Source organism: Natrix helvetica (assembly GCF_964273705.1).
Source record: "Natrix helvetica genome assembly, chromosome: 2".
Lineage (NCBI taxonomy): Eukaryota > Metazoa > Chordata > Lepidosauria > Squamata > Natricidae > Natrix > Natrix helvetica.
Genome location: NC_138552.1, coordinates 298,254,534 through 298,274,574, shown reverse-complemented (window position 1 = coordinate 298,274,574; position 20,041 = coordinate 298,254,534). Strand labels below are relative to the sequence as shown.

The 20,041-nt window shown below is 51.8% G+C and overlaps 1 protein-coding gene across 1 annotated transcript; it reads right to left on the bottom strand.

Annotated features, from left to right (window-relative positions):
- Positions 1 to 184: 184 nt before the first annotated feature.
- Positions 185 to 8,259, bottom strand: SLC46A1 (solute carrier family 46 member 1). The gene is made up of 5 exons (XM_081945523.1): positions 7,937 to 8,259; positions 2,742 to 3,594; positions 1,835 to 1,918; positions 1,456 to 1,612; positions 185 to 848 (listed from the first exon to the last, which is right to left on the bottom strand). The coding sequence occupies exons 1-5, from the start codon at positions 8,210 to 8,212 to the stop codon at positions 752 to 754; spliced, it is 1,467 nt and encodes a 488-aa protein (XP_081801649.1). The 5' UTR covers positions 8,213 to 8,259; the 3' UTR covers positions 185 to 751.
- Positions 8,260 to 20,041: the final 11,782 nt, after the last annotated feature.

Here is a 20,041-nt window from a genome sequence, read left to right as displayed (position 1 = left end):
TCAAAGGCCCCCATGCAAGCCCTTTGGCAAAAGTGGGCAGCCCAGGTGTGGAGCGGAGCAAAATCTGGGCCAGGGGTGCTAGGCCTCCCCACCTGGCATCCCTTCCTAACACACAGGCTGAGCTGCCCTGGCCAGGGTGCGGCCCCTCTGCCCGTCCTCAAGGAGCACAAAGAGACCCCAGAAAGACCCTTCCGCTTCCCTTTTATTGCCCCTCGGCCCCCAGGGAGATCCGGGTGGGGGCTGGCATGGGGGACTGCAGGTCTCAGCAATCCCGGTCCCCAGCGGTCATTCCCCCACTCTCAGCCCCTCCTTTCGGTCCTGGCAGCCTCTCATCAGGAAGAGTCTTGGCAGGGCCAAATCTAAAGACCCCCAAAGCATCCTCAAATGTCGGGAGGCATTGGGGTCTCTCTGCCAGCCGAAAGAGCACCGGGCATCCCCTCACCAGGCTGCCTGGAGTCAGATCCCCGGAGTCCCTCTGGGTTTAGACCGGGGTCTCCACACCTGCCCACTCTGAGACTCCTGGACTTCAATTCCCAGCACTACCCAATTGCCTGGGGAACTCTGGGAGTTGAAGTCCACGGGTCTTAAAGAGGCCCAGTCTGGAGCCCCCGCTTTAGACAGGAGACAAGCCCTTTGGGCATTCACACAGTCCCAGGGCCTGGACCCTGATCCCGCGTGGTTCCAGACGACCGCGATCGATCGATCCCTGCCTGGAGAAGGCGCGTCCTCTGTGCCAGGAGGCTCCAGGGCTTCAGTCGCGTTGGGGGGACGGCTCAGCTTCCTGTGGCGGCTCAGGACCCTCGCCAAAATGCTGGTATCTGGTGGGGCCATCCTGGATCTCTATCGCCCTGGAGGGAGAGACGCGCCCGCTCTGTGAGGGATCAGTGGGGAAGGGTCCCACCCCAAGGCCTCTGGATGGTCCTCGACATACGGGCGAGCCTCCCCTTTGCTAGTCTAAGGCTTGAAAAACTGTTTGGCCACAACCATTAGTAACACGGTTGTTAAGTGAACTCCACTATTGTTAAGTGAACCAGTGGTTCACTATGGGCAGTCTTGCCAAAACCCAGGTGTGCCAGTCCTCAGCAAAGCCCTTGTGCAGGCGGTCCTTGACTATCTGTGAAAAAGTGACATAACCATTTTTCACACCATCGCAGCATTCCCACGATCACCTTTGGGAAAGGTGGCTTGGGTTACCAAATGGCCATGGGCTGCAGTTTGTGCAGCCAAGATGCATCATTAACCCCTGGAACTCCCCACCACTGGAACAGAAAACAGTGACCAGCTTTAAAAGGGAATTAAGGCACCACGGAGGAGAAACTGAGTCTAGGATGGCTCTGGATCAGCCACTCCCTCACGGGGGGGGGAATCCAAACTCCATCCTCCCCAGTCAATCAAGCTGGGAACCCCAACCCACCACATCTGGATTGGCCACATCTGGCCCCCAGGCAGACTCACCCGATGATGGCAGCCGGCACGAGGAGGAGGAGGGCTCCGAAGAGGAAGGGGAAGCCCCTCATGAAGGACAGGCAGGCCGGGAACAGGGAGCTGAAGACCCCCGTGGCCACTAGGGAGCACAGCCCTTCCACGCAGGCCACGGCGGCAAAGAGCGCCCCTGGACGGAGGAGGAAGGGAGGGGTGTCAAGCAGCCCGGAAAAAGAGGGGCCTCCCAGCCAACAGGCCCCCTTGCGGGCCCCCCACCCCTTCCCAGGGAATTCCGAATCCCCAAAGGCTCCAGTTATCCTTCCACCAGGAGGGGAGAGAAGACACAGAAGGGGCCCCCAGCCCTTGGAGCAGGGGGGGGTGGGGGTGGGGGTGGGGGGGCTACCCGCCCTACCTTGCTCGGTCTCGCCAACCAATCTGGAGAGCTTGGAGCGGATCACGGGAGTCACCGTCATGGAGAGGAAGAGGAGCCCGTAGCCTGTGAGGAAAGACGGTCGCTGAGGGAGGCTGGGGGGAGGGGAGGGGGGGCAGCAGCACAAGGCCTGGGAAGCCCAGTTTCTCCGTGGGCCAGCCTCAGGCGGGGAGGGGAGCCCCCCCCCGACACACACAGCCCCCCCCCTGCCACATCAGCAGAACCTGGCACTGGGAGCGTGCCAAGTGCCCTTGGCAGACTGGGTGCGGGCAGGGTGAGGCCGCCCTGCCCACAGGCTCCTTGGCACCCAGTCTGGGTCCTCTGTGGCCCCTGGAACCCCCCCCCCCGGCCTGGCTAAATCCCCATCCCCCCTGTGCCTCCCGCTCCTTCCTTTCCCACCTGGGGTTAATTATGTGATTTAACACTAATTTAATAATTATTATTTAATTACCGTTGAATTATTAATTAGTTTTCAAGTACTTTACTAGTTAATGATTTTTATCCTCCTCTGTGTTTCTATGATTATTGAGTTTAATGCTTTTTTTATGTTCTAATGTTTTTATGCAGTAAGCCGCCCAGATGGGTGGCAAATAAATTTCATTGATAGATAGATGATAGATAGATAGATAGATAGATAGATAATAGATAGATAGATAGATAGATAGATAGATGATAGATAGATGATAGATAGATAGATAGATAGATAGATAGACAGACAGACGAGAGAGAGAGAGAGAGAGAGAGAGAGAGAGAGAGAGAGAGAGAGAGAGAGATTGATAGATGAGATAGATAGACAGGCAGGCAGGCAGGAAGGAAGGAAAGCCAACACTAGGGAGGTCTCCTGAGGGTCCTTTGGGGGACAGACCCACCCGCCCTCCGCCAGTTTCACCTGTGAACATCAGGGCCGTGGTCCCTGCCAGCGCCATGGTGACCATCCCCAGGGCATTAGAGAGCAGGCCCAGCTCGGCCACCCAAGCGTCCTGCAGGCACCTCTGCAACAGCCGCAGCCCTGCCAGGCTGCTCAGGTAGGTCAGGTAGTGGGCAGCCGAGCCGTAGCCGATCAGCTCCGACCGCCAGCAGAGCGGAGGGCCGAGTTCGTACAGCACCAGGATCTCCCGGGCCCCAAAGTGCACCGTCACCACCACGAAGAAGGCCAGCGAGTAGAGGAGCAGCTGGCGCCAGGGCTGGCCACGGGCAGGGCTGGCGTACAGCTGGTACACTGCCTTGTAATGGCGGAGCGTGAGAAGCCGCCGCGGCTGCCTCTGCAGCACCGACTCCTGCAGGACAAAGGCCGCGTAGAGGGCCGCGGCGAGGCTGGCCGCGAAGACCAGCCAGAAGGGCGCCACGTAGCCCTGTGCCTTGCGCCACTGACCACCCAGCACGCTCGCCACCATGCCCGCCAGGCCCAGGCAGGCCTCCAGGATGGCCACCCGGAAAGTGCGGGCCGTCCGGTCACTGATGTCGGCCACGTAGGCGAAGCAGCCGGCGAGGATCAGGTTGTAGTCTCCGGAGAGGCCACTCAGCACCCGGCCCACCATCAGGTACCCCACGGGCAGCTCGGCATACATAACCACCAGGTAGATGGCTGCCTGCAGGGCCATGCCCAGTGCTGGCAGGATGAGCACCGGCCGGCGTCCCACGCTGTCGCTCCAGGGGCCAAAGAGGGTCACTGAGAAGAGCCCCACAAAGAAGCCGGCCAGGTTGAGGTAGAGGTTCCAGTGGGCCACCAGAGTCTCCAGCTCCTGGAAAGACAGAATAAGAGTCGGAAGGGGCCTTGGAGGTCTTCTAGCCTGACCCCCTGAGAGAGCAGTGGGAAGGTGGCTGCCCCAAAGACATTGGACCGGGTTATCCTTCTGGATGGAAAGAGAAAGAGGGGTGCAGGAAGAGACCCAAAGCTGCCACAGGCCCAGAGGGAGGATGTAGCTGAGAACACATTGGCTTAATTCAGGCCTCTCCAACCTTGGCCCCTTTAAGGCGCAGGGACTTCAACTCCCAGAATTCCTCAGCCAGCAGATCCAGTTGACTATGGAATTCTGGGAGTTGAAGTCCCCACGTCTTAAAGGGGCCAAGGTTGGAGAGGCCTGGCCTCATCCGGTGTTTCTCATGTTCCGAGACTTTCAAAGTATCCCTTCCAAGGCAGAGAGTTTTCCTTCTCATCTTCGTCAGGATATTACCAGCTCCAGGTAGTCCTTGACCTACAGGTTGAAATTCAATTCAATTCAATTTACTAGCGCTTATAGACTGCCCCCTCTCCCGAAAGGGACTCGGGGCGGTGTACAGTCCATGTCAAAGAACAAAATTAAAACAATTAAAATTACTACATGGGGAATATATATATACAAATATAAAATGGATGGATGGATAAGAGGAGGATAAAAGATGTGCAGGACTGTATTGCTAATAAATAATTAAAATAAACAGACATTAAGATCCCAATACCCAATAAAATTAAGACTATAGAATAATACCCTTAAAAACCAGTAAAATATAAATGCCAGGAGATAGGCGTTGAAATTATGCCAGGCCAGCCAGTCGAAACAGGTGAGTCTTTAGTTTCTGCCAGAAGGAGCGGAAGTCGGTGGTGGTTCTAATGTCGGGGAGGAGGTCATTCCAGAGGGTTGGGCCCATCACAGAGAAGGCCCTACTCCTTGGCGTCGCCCGCTGGCATTGCCTAGCGGACGGCACCAGGAGAAGCCCCTCTCTGTGAGAGCGAATTGGCCACAGGGATGTATGTGGGAGGACGCGATCCCGCAGGTAACTGGGCCCTATGCCATGGAGCGCTTTAAAGATGGTGGTCAAAACCTTGAAACGCACCCGAAAGACCACAGGCAGCCAGTGCAGCTCACGCAGGAGCGGTGTCACATGGGAGTACCTGGTACTCCCCATGACCGCCCGCGCGGCTGCGTTCTGGACTAGCTGCAGTCTTCGGGCGCGTCCCAAGGGAAGCCCCATGTAGAGAGCGTTACAGTAGTCCAGGCGAGATGTCACCAGTGCATGAGTGACCGTGCGTAGGGCATCCCGGTCCAGGAGGGGGCGCAATTGGCGCACCAGGCGAACCTGGTGGAACGCCCCCCTTGCCACGGCTGCCACATGGTCCTCCATTGACAGCCGGGCATCTAGGGGGACGCCCAAATTGCGCGCCCGTTCCACAGGGGGCAGCTGCTCGCCCCCTATGGCCAGCGTTGGAATTAGCTGACTGAACCGAGGTGCTGGTATCCACAGCCACTCAGTCTTGGAGGGGTTGAGTTTGAGTCTGTTGTCCCCCATCCAGACCCCGACGGCTTCCAAACACCGGGACATCACTTCAACAGCCTCACTGGGGTGGTTTGGAGTTGAAATATACAGCTGAGTATCATCAGCGTACAGGTGGTACTCAACCCCAAAACCATGGATGATCTCACCCAGCGGCTTCACATATGTGTTGAACAGGAGAGGCGAGAGGACCGACCCCTGTGGCACCCCACAAGTGAGTGACCTCAGGGTCGACCTCTGCCCCCCCCGTCAACACACATTGCGACTGGTCGGAGAGGTAGGAGCCGAACCACCGTAAAACGGTGCCTCCGACTCCCATCCCCTCCAACCGGCGCAATAGGATACCATGGTCGATGGTATCAAAAGCCGCTGAGAGATCTAATAGGACCAGGAAAGTTATGACAACGCTGAAAAAAGTGACAGGATCATTTTTCATGCTTCTGACCATTGCATCCTGCCCATTCTCACGGGATTTACATTTGGATGCTTGACCACTGCTTCAGATCTATGATGGTCGCAATGTCCCGGGGTCCCACCATCCACTTTTGTGACCTTCTGGCAAGCCAAGTCAATGGATTTACTGAACAATTTGATTCACTTAACAACCGTGGCAAGAAAGGATGTAAAATGGGGCAAAGCTCACTAAACAAATGACTCACTTAAGAAAAGAAATGCGGGGCTGCGTTGTGGCTGTAAGTGGAGGACTCCCTGTCCTTGGAAAGGAGGAGGCCGTGATCCCAGAGCCACCGAAGGAGGCAAAGGAAGGCAACCTCAGCCAACAACCGCACCCTCCCTAACCAGCACAGCAGTCCTCAGGCCCCAGGGTCCAAGTTCCACGTTCCCCTCCCCACCCCCATGGCCCCTCCCTCCCCCCTCCTCTCTCTGGAACCCCCCCCCCACCTGCTTCCCCCTCAGCAGGGCAGCCAGGAAGGGCAGGGAGGGGCAGGTGGGGGTCCCAGGGATGAGGGTGGGCAGCCCACGTTTCAATACAGAAACTCTCCCACTTGCGAAAGTTTGTTTAGTGACCTTTCAGCATTTCAAGGGCCCTGAGAACAGCCACCCACGGCCCTTCCTCACACTTACGACCACTGCAGCGTCCCCATTGTCACAGGCTTTACATTCAGACGCTTGGCAACCGGTTCATTTCTACGACGGTCGGAATGTCCCGGGCGGGGGGGGGGGCACAGGATCCCCTTTTGCCTGACGAGCCAAGTCAATGGGGAAGCCAGATTCACTTAACAACCTTGTTAGCAATTCAACTGCAGTGATTCACTTAACAACCATGGCAAGAAAGGTCGTAAAAACTCACTTAACCAACGTTTACTTAGCAACGTAAATTTGGGGCTCAATTGTGGCGTAGGTCGAGGACTATCTGTACAAACCGTCTCCCTCTCAGCATGTACAGTTAAAAGCATAAATACATAACAACCATATTCAAAATGCAGTACATACAGTCCTCGACTTACGACCACAGTTGAGGGCAAAATTTCCTTTGTTAAGCAAGTCGGTAGTTAAGCTACTTTACAACCTTTCTTGCCACTGTTGTTAAGTGAATCACTGTAGTGATTAAGTTAGTAACACGGATGTTAAGTGAATCCCCAATTGTCGTGTGTTGAGTAAGAGCCATGAATCTGTGCACCTGGTTGTTTTCAGAAGTTGTGTTTGCTCCCAACACTCCCTGGAAGTTTTCAAGAAGAAACCGGACAGCCATCGGCCCAGAATGGAGTAGGGCCTCCTTCATGGGCAGGGGGTTGGACTAGAAGACCTCCAGCGTCCCTTCCAACTCTGCTATTCTTAAATACTTTTTATCTTTTCAAATTTTGACATTTTATTTCACCACCTCAGTTATTGTTATTATTATGGGTTACCACCTGCAACCCTGGAAAGGAATATGATGAGGGAATGACTTAGGTTAGGTTGGCTGTATCTTTTTATATATATATATATATACAATAATTCAAAAGTAGGAAGAGGAACGTATTACCAGAAAAGTTAATGGCAATAAAGGGTTAAGCAAAGTTCCTCTGAGAAGACAGGTATGGAAAGTATGTCCGGGCAAGATAATAATATCGATGTGCAAGATGTTCTCGGCCACTTTTGCAAAGAAAGAAAATCCCTGAACATCTTTTGGTGACAAAAGCTGCAGATTCCAAATAGCCCGGAAAAGAGAAGAACAACCGGATGGACAATCAGCACATCTTGACCGTTGGCCAGGCAGGGATGGCTGACGCTGAAACAAGCCACAGATCAGGCTGAGATAAACTAGCATTGTTGTTTGTAAGGAGAGTTGGAGGGAGGAGAAGTCACTCCATCTAAACTCACCTGGGGGGGGGCTCAAGGGGGGCTTGGAAAGGAGCCTGAAGGCAAAAGAAACCTTTTTGTGTGGTCTCTGCAGAGTTTGCCCAGCAGGGCCTAAAAGGCTCCTCAAACCCACCTGAAAGCAGCTTCACCGGAGCCAGTTAAATATGCTGAATGGACCCCAGCAGAGAGGTATCTTGTCTCTGAGCGTGGAAGCTCCATTCTTATGGGAGCTAATGACTCCCAAAGGCTTTCAAACAGCAGGAAAAGGCCTCGGAGGGAGGGGGGACTCCACACCAGAGCCGGCCTTTTATCTCAAGCAGCAGAATAACTGACTAACAAGAGCTGGAAGGGACCTTGGAGGTCTTCTAGTCCAACCCCTGCTCAGGCAGGAAACCCCAGGTCCTTTCAGAGAAAGCAGACTGGACATCCAGAGGAGTGAAGAGGCCGCCCACGGGGGAGCTCCGGTGCAGGAGCAGTCTATCGGGGACCATCCCGGGCAAGGGGAGCGGAGGGAGCCGCGCGCGGACGCACCTGGGGCCCGGAGCCGGTGAGGTTGGGGCAGCCGCCGGGCTCTTCCGCGGGGTCGTGGCCGGAGCCGTTGCGCGGGGCCAGCCGGTCCCAGAGCAGCTGCGTGCAGAGCGGCGCCTGCAGGGCCAGGGCCAGCGTGGCCAGCAGCAGCACCGGCTCCACGGCGCCCAGGCGGCGGCAGGGCGAGCGGGGGCGGGCTGGGCACGGGGGGCCCGCGGGGGTCTCCGCAGCCCCGCGGGAGCGCTCGCCCGGGACGCCGCCCGCCGCCACCTCCGCCATGGCCACCACCGGGCGGAGCCCACCACCCTCGCCCCGCCCCGGGGGCGCGGCGGTGGGCGGGCAGGGCCAGGCGGAGAGAAGTGCCGCCCCCGAGCAGGCGCGCCTGGCGGACTCCGCCCGGGTGGCGAGTGGGTGGCCGGCGGCCGAGGCTGAGGGGGGCTCTGGGCGGAGCGGCGGGGTCCCGGATGGGGGAGGGAGGGGGCTCCGCGGGGGGCTCCTCCCTGGTGCTGCCGTCGGCGCGGTTGCTGCCCAGGGCTCCCGGTGGGTCTGGGACTCTAGGGAAAGGCTCGGAAAGCGCCAGTGGCCCCCATTGCTCCCCCCGGCCTCCCTCTGGGTGGGGGAGCGGACAGTAGGGGCCCTGGGGCCAGCAGGGGGAGGGGAGTGTCCGAGGGCGTCCAGGGATCTCCTGCAGACCAGGCCGCCCAAGCAGGGCAAAGGAAGAGCGAGGTCAGGACCACGGACAGGTCCCGGGCTTCTGTCGGCTCTTCCTTCCTGCAGCCCCCCTCCCTTTGCTGTTTCTCAGCTGGAGGAACTCTGGGTGGTCTCCTTTCCTTTCCCCACAGCGTCTGCCCCTTTGTTCCGCTGGTAAAGGAAGAACAAAGTTCCCAAATGTAAATTCTGATCTTTTCTCTTTTGGGGGGGGGGGGGGGTTAGGTTGGTGGTGGTGGGGGGGGGAAGCAAAGAATGGCAAAGATCCTTGCAAATGGAAAGTGTAAACTTTCCCTGTTTCTTTTGTCATCAAAGCTCAATCCAGGCGTACCCCAAAAGTTCAGGGAGGAGGAAAGACAGGGGCCCCTTTATCCAAATGGCATTTGCCTGCGTGGATGTCTTTGTTCTTTGTCTGATTGGTTGATTTCTCATCTTTAGTATAAAAAGAAAAAAGCTCAAGCCAGGGGAGAATCATAATGTTCCCCCCTCCTATTTTCACCACAACCCTGTGAGGTAGGTTGGGCTGAGAGATAATGATTGGCCCCAGTTGCTTTCACGCCTAAGGCGGAACTAGAACTCCCAGTCTCTCCCTTTTAAGCCTAGTTCCTCCACCACAAGACCAGCAAAGGCCCCACTGTGGCCTGAGGGCATTGACGGCCCCCTGCAGACACGGATGCCCCCTTGGCTGATCTTGGGCCCTCGCCCTTAATCTGCCCAACCTACCTCACAGGGTGCTTGTGGGGAACCCCTGGAGCACCTGGAGGAAAGGTTGGATAAAGAAAGAGCCACAATGCTAAGGAGGAATCACCAATCTTGACTCAGTTATCTCTGGGGGCCTCTGCGGGACCAAGAGGGGCCCTGGACAACAGGAGAAGGTCCCAGGTCTTTACACCTCTGGGGTTCAGTGGTGAGAAATCTGGAGGAGCCGAATTCATGGAGGCCTTTTGAGCAAGGGAAGGGAGGCCCATCAGCACACGGAAACCAGCCTTTTTGATGGAAAGGAAAGTGCTAAGAATCCCCATTGTTAAGAGGCTGGAAAGGGAGACAATGAAGCCTGCATGTTTGATGAGGATCCCAGAGCTCAGGATTAAAAGGCTGCCTTGGCAGCACAATCTGTAATGACAGCGTTGGAAGGGACCTTGGAGGTCTTCTAGTCCAACCCCCTGCTCAAGCAGGAGACCCTATACAAACGGTGGTCCAGTCTCTTCTTCGTAACCCCCAGGGATGGAGCAACCACAACGCCTGGAGGCAAGGAGTTCCACTGATTAATTCTCCTCCCTGTCAGGAAATTTCTCCTTAATTCCAGGTTGCTTCTCTCCTTGGCTAGTTTCTTTTTTTAAAAAAAATATTGAATAGATATTAAAAACATTGGGCACAGAGCAACTTTTCTGGCTCAGTCATTTCCATACATATTTTAACATAAGAACAAACCCAGTTTCAGGAGGGCGGGGCTGGCGGCGCAACAGTTTGACGCATAATCTTGGAAGCTCCAAGATCACAGTCAATATTTCTGCCACTGGGCGGTCCTTCTGGACCTAAACCATTCCGTAGAGATGGTGATAGAGACGGGCACATCCTGCTGATCTCAGGGGCACCGCAAAGTCCCTGGTAGATCCAGGGGAAGCCCTTTTTATCGGCGGCAGAGAGGCAGCCATTAAAGCCATTGAAGTTGGGACAGCTCCAGAATGGAAGAAAAGCTGGAGAGAACAGTGTGTCGATCTGGTGAGATAATTTTCATTCATTATTATTTGAGAGACAGGGACTGGCGAAGGGTGCTGATTTCCCAACGCTGACTGACCCGGTCAGCATAAAATATCAGCAAATAAAATGAGTTGGACAAGACGCTTCTCTGCAAAACTTCAGAATGCAAAGGAATTTCTGTTTGAAGCTTCTTTGCAAAGCCTCGGAGTGTGAAGGAGTTTCTGTTTGAAGATTTATAGCATCTGGAGGAATGCAGTGGGGGGAAGATTCTACACATGGCTGGAAGTGAGAAGATGTTTGGAATCCCAGACCAACTTTTGCAGCTAAACGTGAGTGCATACCCCCCTCCTTCCCCAGCCAAGGCTTGGGAAAAAAAACCTGTAATGGAGGACTGGAGTGGAGATAATTACTCCTTCCATACAGCGATAAATGAGATGAGCCAGCAAGAAGAGGTTTGGCCAGCATCTCTCACTAATCAAGCACCACCAAATTGGGCTTTCTTCCCAGGTCATGGATAGCAGAGGTGCCACTGGCCAACATGGGAAAATCCTCCAAGCCAGCAGAGGGGACCTTGGCCCATAACCCCCCCCCCCCAGCCACTGATGGTTGAACTGCAACCTATGAATCAAGCAATCCCAGGTCATGGATAGGAGAGATGCCAATGGGTGCCTGCTCTCCCTCAGCAGATGGCACCATGGCAGTTAACTGGGCAGTGGCCAAACCAGGGATTGACCTCCCCAAACCAGTTCCATTCTCATCTGCGATGCCCCAACAGGTTCTTACCCCACCTTCTTTCAGAGAAGAGTTCTCGACCATGGAAGGAAGGATGAATGAGGGGAAGGCTGCGGGGTGGATAGCAGAACAATGTGATGAGGCGGTTCCTAAGTTTAGAGATGCAACTGGATTACGTCCCTTGGTGGGGGGCAATAAAATGCCAGCGTTGCTGTCAATTCAGCCACAGAGCATCAGAGTGCTTGGTTCCAGCCCCAATATCACAAACATGTGCACCAACTGCCAGAGCGATAAAGAGAAGGCCCCAGAAGCTATCACATAAGAGTCACCTGGGCCAACAATCTCTGCAAGAAGGGATTTGGCCAGCATCTCTCACTAATCACGCACCACCAAATTGGGCTTTCTTCCCAGGTCATGGATGGCAGAGATGCCACTGGGCAACATGGGAAAATCCTCCAAGCCAGCAGAGGGGACCTAAGGTGATAAAAAGTCCTACCAATGGGGAGGCCTTGGAAGAGGAACATGCTGAAGACGACCCAATAGTTAGTGCACCCATCCGCCCCTTCGCCTTCCAAGTCAACCTCCAAGTACCCGCAACAGGGGTGGAAGGGGAAGTTGAAGCAGTCGTGGACTAGCTGCACTCGATGCTGAATCAGCATGTCGATTGTAAAGCAACTGGGCATACGCACGAGACCTCTAGCCTGTCCCATTCGGGTTGAGCAGGTAGAAGGAACGCTAATTGGAGGGGCCCCAGCCACGCTAATAACTGAACTGGTGAAGTTACAAGTGGGCCGCCACTATGAGCTTCTCAGATTCATTGCGACTCCAGAGATGCCAGAAAATATTATCTTGGGGCTTGCATGGCTTGACAAGTGGAAGCCTACGATAAAGTGGGAAGACGGCAGTAGGAAATTGATGATTGCGTTTGGGCCGCTACCACCGGTGGAGGAAAAGGGCCACCCAGGGACGATTGAACCCGAGAGCCCAGAACCTGCAGCAGAGACAAAAACCCCAGGGACAAAAACAAGTACCAAAAACCTTATTGGGGGATGTTTTGTCGAGAAAATCACAGTACCACAGTAAGAAGGGAGAAGTTGTTCACCCCATCATTTCTTCCTCCCACCAAAAGACAGCCCAAGTCACTAACCGAAGCCAGGATAAGCTGATGACAGCTATGAAATTGTCGCTCCTAACAGACCAGTGGGCTCAACAATAACCAGGAAATCCTAACGATGGAAGATGGATTAGCCTGGAAGGGGTCGAAACTCTACCTCCCCGCAGGGCTGAGTCTGGAAGTTCTACAGCGAAGCCATGAGGCGGAACTAGGAGGCCACTTTGGATTCCTAAAAATGCTCCACCTTGCCAGGCATCCTTTCTATTCCCCCTCCCAATTACTACACTAATGAAACAGGATAGGAAAATAATAGAGAGTGTGGCAGGCCAAAAATCCTAAAAGGAATATAACTGCAGGCCTGACAGGCGGCCCCTCCTCAGAAGAAAAACATTTCCTGAAAAGAGAATAACATAAAAGTTAACATAACTCAATTAACCACCTCCCTGCCCCCCATTGCTAGGCATTCTTAATCTCATGTATTTGGTAGATACAAAAACTTTGTCCCCCACACAGAAGGGGGTTTGGAGGGAGCGGTATTTATCAGCTTCCTTCTTGTAGGCTTCTGCCGCATCTGCTAGAGCCTTCTTCGTATTTTCCCATCCTTTCTTTAGTGTGTCCATCCATTCATTCAGAGACATGGAGGAGGGAGGTTCTCTAGGCAGCTCAGGCATGGCAACAAATTCCATGCCACTGGTAATCTGGAAAGGAGTTAATTCAGTGCTGCTGTGGACCGCATCGTTGTACGCCACTTCAGCGAAGGGTAGTAAGTCCGACCAGTTGTCTTGCTGATAGTCCACAAAACACCGGATGTATTGTTCCACCACCGCATTGGCTCTCTCTGTTGCACAGTTCATGCTGGGATGAACCTCTGAGCTCAGTTCTTGTGTGGACCCAATGGATCTCAGGACCTCTCTCCAGAACTTGGCTGTGAACTGGACTCCGCGGTCTGAAATGATCCTCTTGGGTTCTCCGTGCAGGCGATAAATGTGTTTCATAAACATTTTCGCTAATTTCTTTGCAGACGGCAACCCTGAGCAAGTGATGAAGTGCGCCTGCTTGGAAACCACATCAATAACTATCCAGATTACTCTGTTCCCACTGCTGTCTGGGAGTTCCACGATGAAGTCCATTGCGACCTCTTCCCATGGTCGGTTAGGGCTGGCCACTTGTTGTAGTAGTCCAGGGGGCTTCCCCGGCTGTGGTTTCATCGTTGCGCAAGTAGCACAGGATGGACTGCCAGTGGAATTTTATAAGACATTACAGGAATCGTTGAATCTTCCACTGCTAGAAGTTATGAATGAAGTCATGTTAAAGAGGAAGATACCCAAATCGTAGTCAGAATCATATATTACACTGGTGCCAAAGAAGGATGCTGACCCACAACAAATTAAGAACTATAGACCTATTTCCCTGCTAAACTCAGACTATAAAATCTTCACTTCAATATTGGCAGGAAGATTTAAAAGATACTTAAATAATTTTATTCACCCTGATCAAAATGGGTTTCTGCCAAAGAGACAAAGGTAACATGAGAATCATTCTGGACACTTTGGAATACTATGAGGCACACCATGAAAAACAAATGGCCTTGATATTTTTAGATGCACAGAAAGCCTTCGACAATGTGAATTGGCGATTTATGTTATTACAGTTGGAGCAGATGGGCTTTGGCAAGAAATTTATTCAAGTCATAGAAGCTATATATCATAAAAAAAAACATCAAAGATAATGATAAATGGAGAATTGACAGATTCTATTGATATAAGGAAAGGGACAAGACAAAGTTGCCCACTGTCACCCCTGTTGTTTGTGTTAACATTAGAAGTCTTAAATGGAAATATTAGAGAAGAAAAAGATATAAACGGAATGAAAATTAAAAAGGAAGAATACAAACTGCAAGCATTTGCTGATGATCTGGTTTTCATTTTAGAGGATCCATTAGAAACAGCACTTAAATTGATACAAAAGATAGAGGAATATGGAATAGTAGCAGGCCTGAAAATAAATAAAGATAAAACAAAGATTTTGACAAAGAATAGGTTACTAAGACAAAAGGAAGAATTGGCGGAAGCTTTGAAGATACAGGTCACGAATAAGGTTAAGTATTTACAATACAATAGTAGAGTTGGAAGGGACCTTGGAGGTCTTCTAGTCCAACCCCCTGCCTAGGCAGGAAACCCTATACTGTTTCAGAGAGATGGCTATCCAGCATCTTCTTAAAGACTTCCAGTGTTGGGGCATTCACAACTTCTGGAGGCAACTTCTGTTCCACTGATTAATTGTTCTAACTTTGGGGATATATTTGACAGCAAGATGCAGTTCACTCAAAGAGAACAATTATCATAAACTCAAACAACAGATAGTGGCAGACCTGGCAAAATGGGAAAATTTACAACTATCACTAATAGGGAGAATATCAACAATTAAGATGAATATACTACCTAGGATTTTATATTTGTTCCAGACAATTCCAATTAGATTAGGGAAAGATTATTTTGAAGATCTAAATAAAATAGTATTGAAGTATATTTGGCAGGGAAAGAAAGCGAGAATAAAATTAAAACTGTTGCAAGATGCTAGAATAAGAGGAGGACTAGGTCTGCCTAACCAGGAGTTATACTACAAGGCAACAAGCTTGATGTGGGTTAAGGAATGGATAACGCTAAGAAATTATAGATTATTGATATTTGAAGGACATGATTTGTTGTTGGGATGGCACGCTTTCTTATGGTACAAGGGAACTAAAACGCAGGTGTATTTCAGAAGACATTACATACGTGAGGCTTTGTTATTAAACTGGGAGAAGATTAAAAGGCATCATTATTTAAAAATTCCCGTATGGTTATCAACTATTGAAACATTTTCATATCCAATAACATACACACAGGAACAAACAGTTAGATATGGTGAAATATTGAATGCAAAGGGTGAACTTAAATCTATGCAAGAATTGGAAGACAAGGTATAAGGATGAGTTGGCTTTCATATGTGCAAATACATTCTAGATATGATAAAGATCTTAAGATAGAAGGCTTTTATGACAAATTGACAGATTTAGGTAAAATCCTGACAGGTACTGATGAAAAGGTAATTTAAAAACTATACAGATATTTATTAGATATTTATTTGTTTGTGTTTAAAAAAAACAAAAAACACAGTTTCTACTTATTGTACCTAGCTACGTTGATTTTATTAACACATCCCATATCCTCCTTTATATATTTATCTATGTGTTATCCCGTTCCAATTTTACAATCCTCAAAATGTTCTCTTCCGACTCCTTTTCCTCATTTCCAACCATTGATACATTTTCTTCCAAATGTAACAATATTCTGTCTCGTCGCTATTTTTGATTTCTAGTGTCAGTCTGTCCCTTTTTGCACATATCAACTTTTTATTTATGGCCTCTTCTTCAGGGGGGGGGGTGAAATCTCTGTTTTTCCAATTTTGCGCATATACCAATCTTGCTGTGGTTATGACATGCAGCATTAAATATGTCACTCCTTTACTATATTTTTCTTTTATCATTCCTAACAGGAATAGTCCCGGTTTTAAACCTGTCTTTTGATCTAACATCTCTTCCAACCACATCTTTCTCTGATGCCAAAAATCCTTTTTGTTTGGTCAGTTTCCGCCTGCCGCTCCTTGTCCTGCCCTTGGAGGGCTTTGGAGAATAGACGGGAGGAATCTCCTTCGGTAAGAGAATCTGCAGGGAGGGACTTCTCCCTCTGCACCCCCCACTGGAGAGAGAGGGAGCACGGGTTGCCACAAGGCCTCTGCTTTGCCAAGGGGGCTGGCATTGCCCCACGCGGACACCAGGGTGCGTCCAAGGCATGTGCCCAGCCGTCACCTTCTGCTCCCAGACTCCTCTTATCAAGGGAGCACCGGGGTTTCTTGAAACAGCCACCAGCCCGAGAGGGTCTCCTCTTGCCATGGCCTGCCAAGGGGTGGACTGGCACTACGGCTTGTTCCCTGCCCAACATTGCTGGCCCCCGAGTCCTGCCTGCGGATGCACCCCTGATGGGATGGAAGGGCTTCCCTTCAGGCACTCTGCACCCCCATCATTGGAGGCTTTCAAGAAGAGCCATTCACACCAGGACTGTAGATAGATAGTCCTCAACCGACAGCCACAACATTTCTCTTGATCAACAGGGCGGTGGTTAAGTTGTGAGCTTTGCCCCATTTTACGACCTTTCTCCACACAGTTGTTAAGTGAATCACTGCAGTTGTTAAAGTTAGTTGCAAGGTTGTTAAATGAATCCGGCTTCCCCATTGGGTTTTGCTGAGTTGGTCCTCTACTTATGACCACAAGTGGGCCCAGAATTTTCATTGTTAAATAAGGAGATTTTATTTTTTTGCCACTGTTGTTAAGTGATTGACTGCAGTTGTTAAGTGAGTTAGATGGTCATTAAGTGAACCCAGCTTCTCCCATTGACTTTGCTTGTCGGAAGCCAGCTGGGAAGGTCGCAAATGCCAGTCACTTGATGCCAGGGTGCTACAACCCTCATAAACAACTGCCAGTTGCCAAGCCCCCCAATTCTGATCAGCTGATTGTGGGGGTGCTGCAACCGTCGTAACGATGAGAACCTGTTTTAAGTCGTATTTTTCAGTGCTTTTGTACCTTTGATTGGTCACTAACTGAATGATTGTAAGTTGAGGACTGCCTGTAAAGGCCCTCATAGCCTAGGGCAGGGGCCTCCAACCTTGGCCACTTCATGACTTGTGGACTTCAACTCCTAGGATTCCTCAGCCAGCATGCATATTTTCCATGGAGTTGGAGCCCCCTGCCCGAGGCTACGAGGGCCTTTCCTGACAACCTGGAGGCCTCAAGACCTGGCTTGGACGTTGGAGCTGAACCAGGGCAAAGCGGAGCGACTGCTGTCCCACTGCGAGGGTGGCCTCTTGAGAAAGCAACATCGCAGGTTCAATACCCTCCCGGGCTCGGTCCTGTTGCTCAAGGGGGAAACGGAAGGGCTCGTGTGCCAATTGCGGCCTTAACTGGGGCAGAGGGATGATGGCAGCCTTAGTCATGCCCTCGCCTTTACCCTGGACTAGACTGCTGCACGGTGTCCTGCGTGGAGCTGCCCTTGAAGACTGCCATAATTAATGCAAAAAGCAGCTTCATGAACATAAAACGCCCAAGTCCTTCATGGGCGGCCTAAAGGTCTCCAGGGACAATCCTGGTTTTGACTTCTAATAATCCACAGGAAATAATTCCTCATTTCTGCAACGTGAGGAAACCCCCAGGAAGCTGACTTGCCAGCTGGGCCTTCCAGCTCCCAGGCCAGTTGGCAGCACTTCCTCCCAAAGGAGCACTGGGCCTGAGTTGAGGCTGGACTCGCCCTCGCCCTCCCCTCGCTTGGCCAATGAACCCAACTGGTCCTGTTTACAGCAGTAATTGCGGCTTGTAAAAATAAATTGACTTTGGTTGCTGTTATCAGTTCTGAAGAAGGGGAAAGATTGGGCAAAGGCTGGTTTCCTTGAGACGGTTGGCGCATTGCCCGTCCTCGGACTCTGATGCCAGGTGCTGATGCCACAGGAGATGGATGCAGCTTCCTGGTGGTGTGAAATTACAGAACAATCAGGAATCAGAAGGGACCCTGGAGACAGAATGCCAGAGTTGGAAGGGACCTTGGAGGTCTTCTAGTCCAGCCTCACTTCAATGGTTGTCTAGTCTCTTCTTAAAAACCTCCAGTGATGAAGCACTCACAACCTCTGGTGGCAAACTGTTCCACTGGTTAATTGTCTTCAAAGTCAGGAAATTTCTCCTTGGTTCTAGATTGCTTCTCTCCTTGATGAGTTTCCATCCGTGGTTTCTTCTCCTGACTTCTGCTGCTTGGGAGAGTAGGTTGACCCCCCTCTTCTTTGAGGCAGCCCCTCAAATATTGGAATGCTGCTCTCAAGTCCCCCTCGGTCCTTTTTTTCTTTAGGCTTGATGTACTCAATACCAGCGGCCGTTCTTCGTTATGTTTTAGTCTCCAGGCCTTTAGTCCTCTTTGTTGCTCTTCTCTCCTCTTTTTCCAGAGTCTCCACAACTTTTTGGTGACCAAAACTGGGTGCAGGATTCCAGGTGGGGCCTTACTAAGTTCTTATAAAGCTGTGCTAACACTTCACGTCATTTTGATTCCAAGCCTCTGTTTATACAAGCAAGGAAGAAAAGGGCATTTAAAGACACAGCGAGCCGCTTAACCTTCATGTAGCCACCCCAATTAAAGCGGCCCACCATGGGGGTGCCTGTCCCTAGAAGCCTTTGGGAAGGCTGGGTGAAGGGCAGTCTTCCTTGCCCGCCCCAGGGCAGCCTGGAGTCGGCCCTGGGCCCCCAGAAGAGGATGCCAGAGGTTTCCATAGCCCCCCGAGAGTGGGAGCGCAGAGGCAGAAGCGTCTCCTTCCCGGCTTCTCCTGCCAACTGGACTTTCGATCCACTCTGGCAAAGTCCGTCTTTCCTTCTTCCCGCATCCTCTTCAGCTGCAGGAGATAAGAGGCCCCGAGCAAGGTCTGACTTTCCCAAGAGGCACTTCCTGCCTGAAAGCTCTTCGCCCTTGAGGACACCACCGGACCCTCGTTACCGTACGGCAGAAGACGCTCCCCGCAGTGGCCCATGGGCATAAGACCCGCCCAGGTCTAGCAGAGAGGGAAGACACAGCCCTGCCTGGCCACCCTCGCGGGGGAAGGGAGGGAGGGAGGCCCAGAGGACACCTGGGGTCTATCTGGACACCTTGGTGGAAGTGGATCAGGGGGAAGGGGCTGGGGAGGGGGCATCTTTGGGCCTCCCGGAGATTTACTGCCAGTCAGAGAAAGCAAATTTCTCTAGTGGGAGGGGGAGCAGGTGACCCACCCAGCTGAGTGGAGGGCATCTTCCTTGGTGGTCTCTCAGCTTGGTGGTTTTCTTGCAGATGTTTCATGACCCCACTAGGTAACTTCATCAGTGCTACAAGGGAGGAGAGAGGAGGAGGAAGAGGAGGACTGTGTGGTCGTTGGGGCTCTCTCAGCTTGGTTGCTTTCTTGCAAACGTTTCATGACCTAACTAGTTAACTTCATCAGTGCTAGAACAGGGGGGGGGGAATTCCAGGAGGAGGAGGAGGAGGAGGACTGTATGAGGTCCTTGTTGCTCTCTGAGTTTTGTGGTTTTTTGCAGACGTTTCATGGCCCAACTAAGTAACATCATCCAGTGCTTGAACAGGGAAGGAGGGGGAAGAGGAGAAGAACTGTGGAGTCCTTATTTATCTTTGCGCTTGGTGCTTTCCTTGCAAATTAGGTCACTTCATCCATGAGAACGAGCTGATAGTTGAATGCAGCTCCGGAAAGGTGGGATTTGCATCCCGGGAAATCTGCAGGGAGGTGCCCCCCTCCCCCTCCTTCTTCCCCCCACCCCACCCCCAAGGATCCTCCCTCTTTGCTCCTGCCCTGTGTGCCCTCCCTCTGGCCCCACCTTCGGAGCATTGCTCATTTTTAATTCCTTTTATTGTCTCTTTTAGTGCCCATTTCAATTTCTCTTTTTATGCCTTTATGTGTTCTCTGTGCGGCACAAGCACACATTTCGGTTTGCTTAGTTGCGCTTGGCCCCTGGCCAGGTATTGCCAAGGTGTGGTGGGAAACATGTCAGCCCAATAAATCACCTTCGTGTATTTATGGACAATAAAATGACAGCTTCTCACGAGGGTTAATTACAAGGCAAAATCAGGGTTGGGTAATCAGACGATTGCTAAATGGGCTCAACGTGGGCTTGGATGACCCAATATGCCCAGAAATGGAGGGGGTCCCACCTGGAGCACCTGGGGGCTGCAGGGGGGGGGGGAAATTCCCTAATAAAGAATAGTTTAGAGCAGGAGTGGCCAACCTTTAAGGCCTGTGGA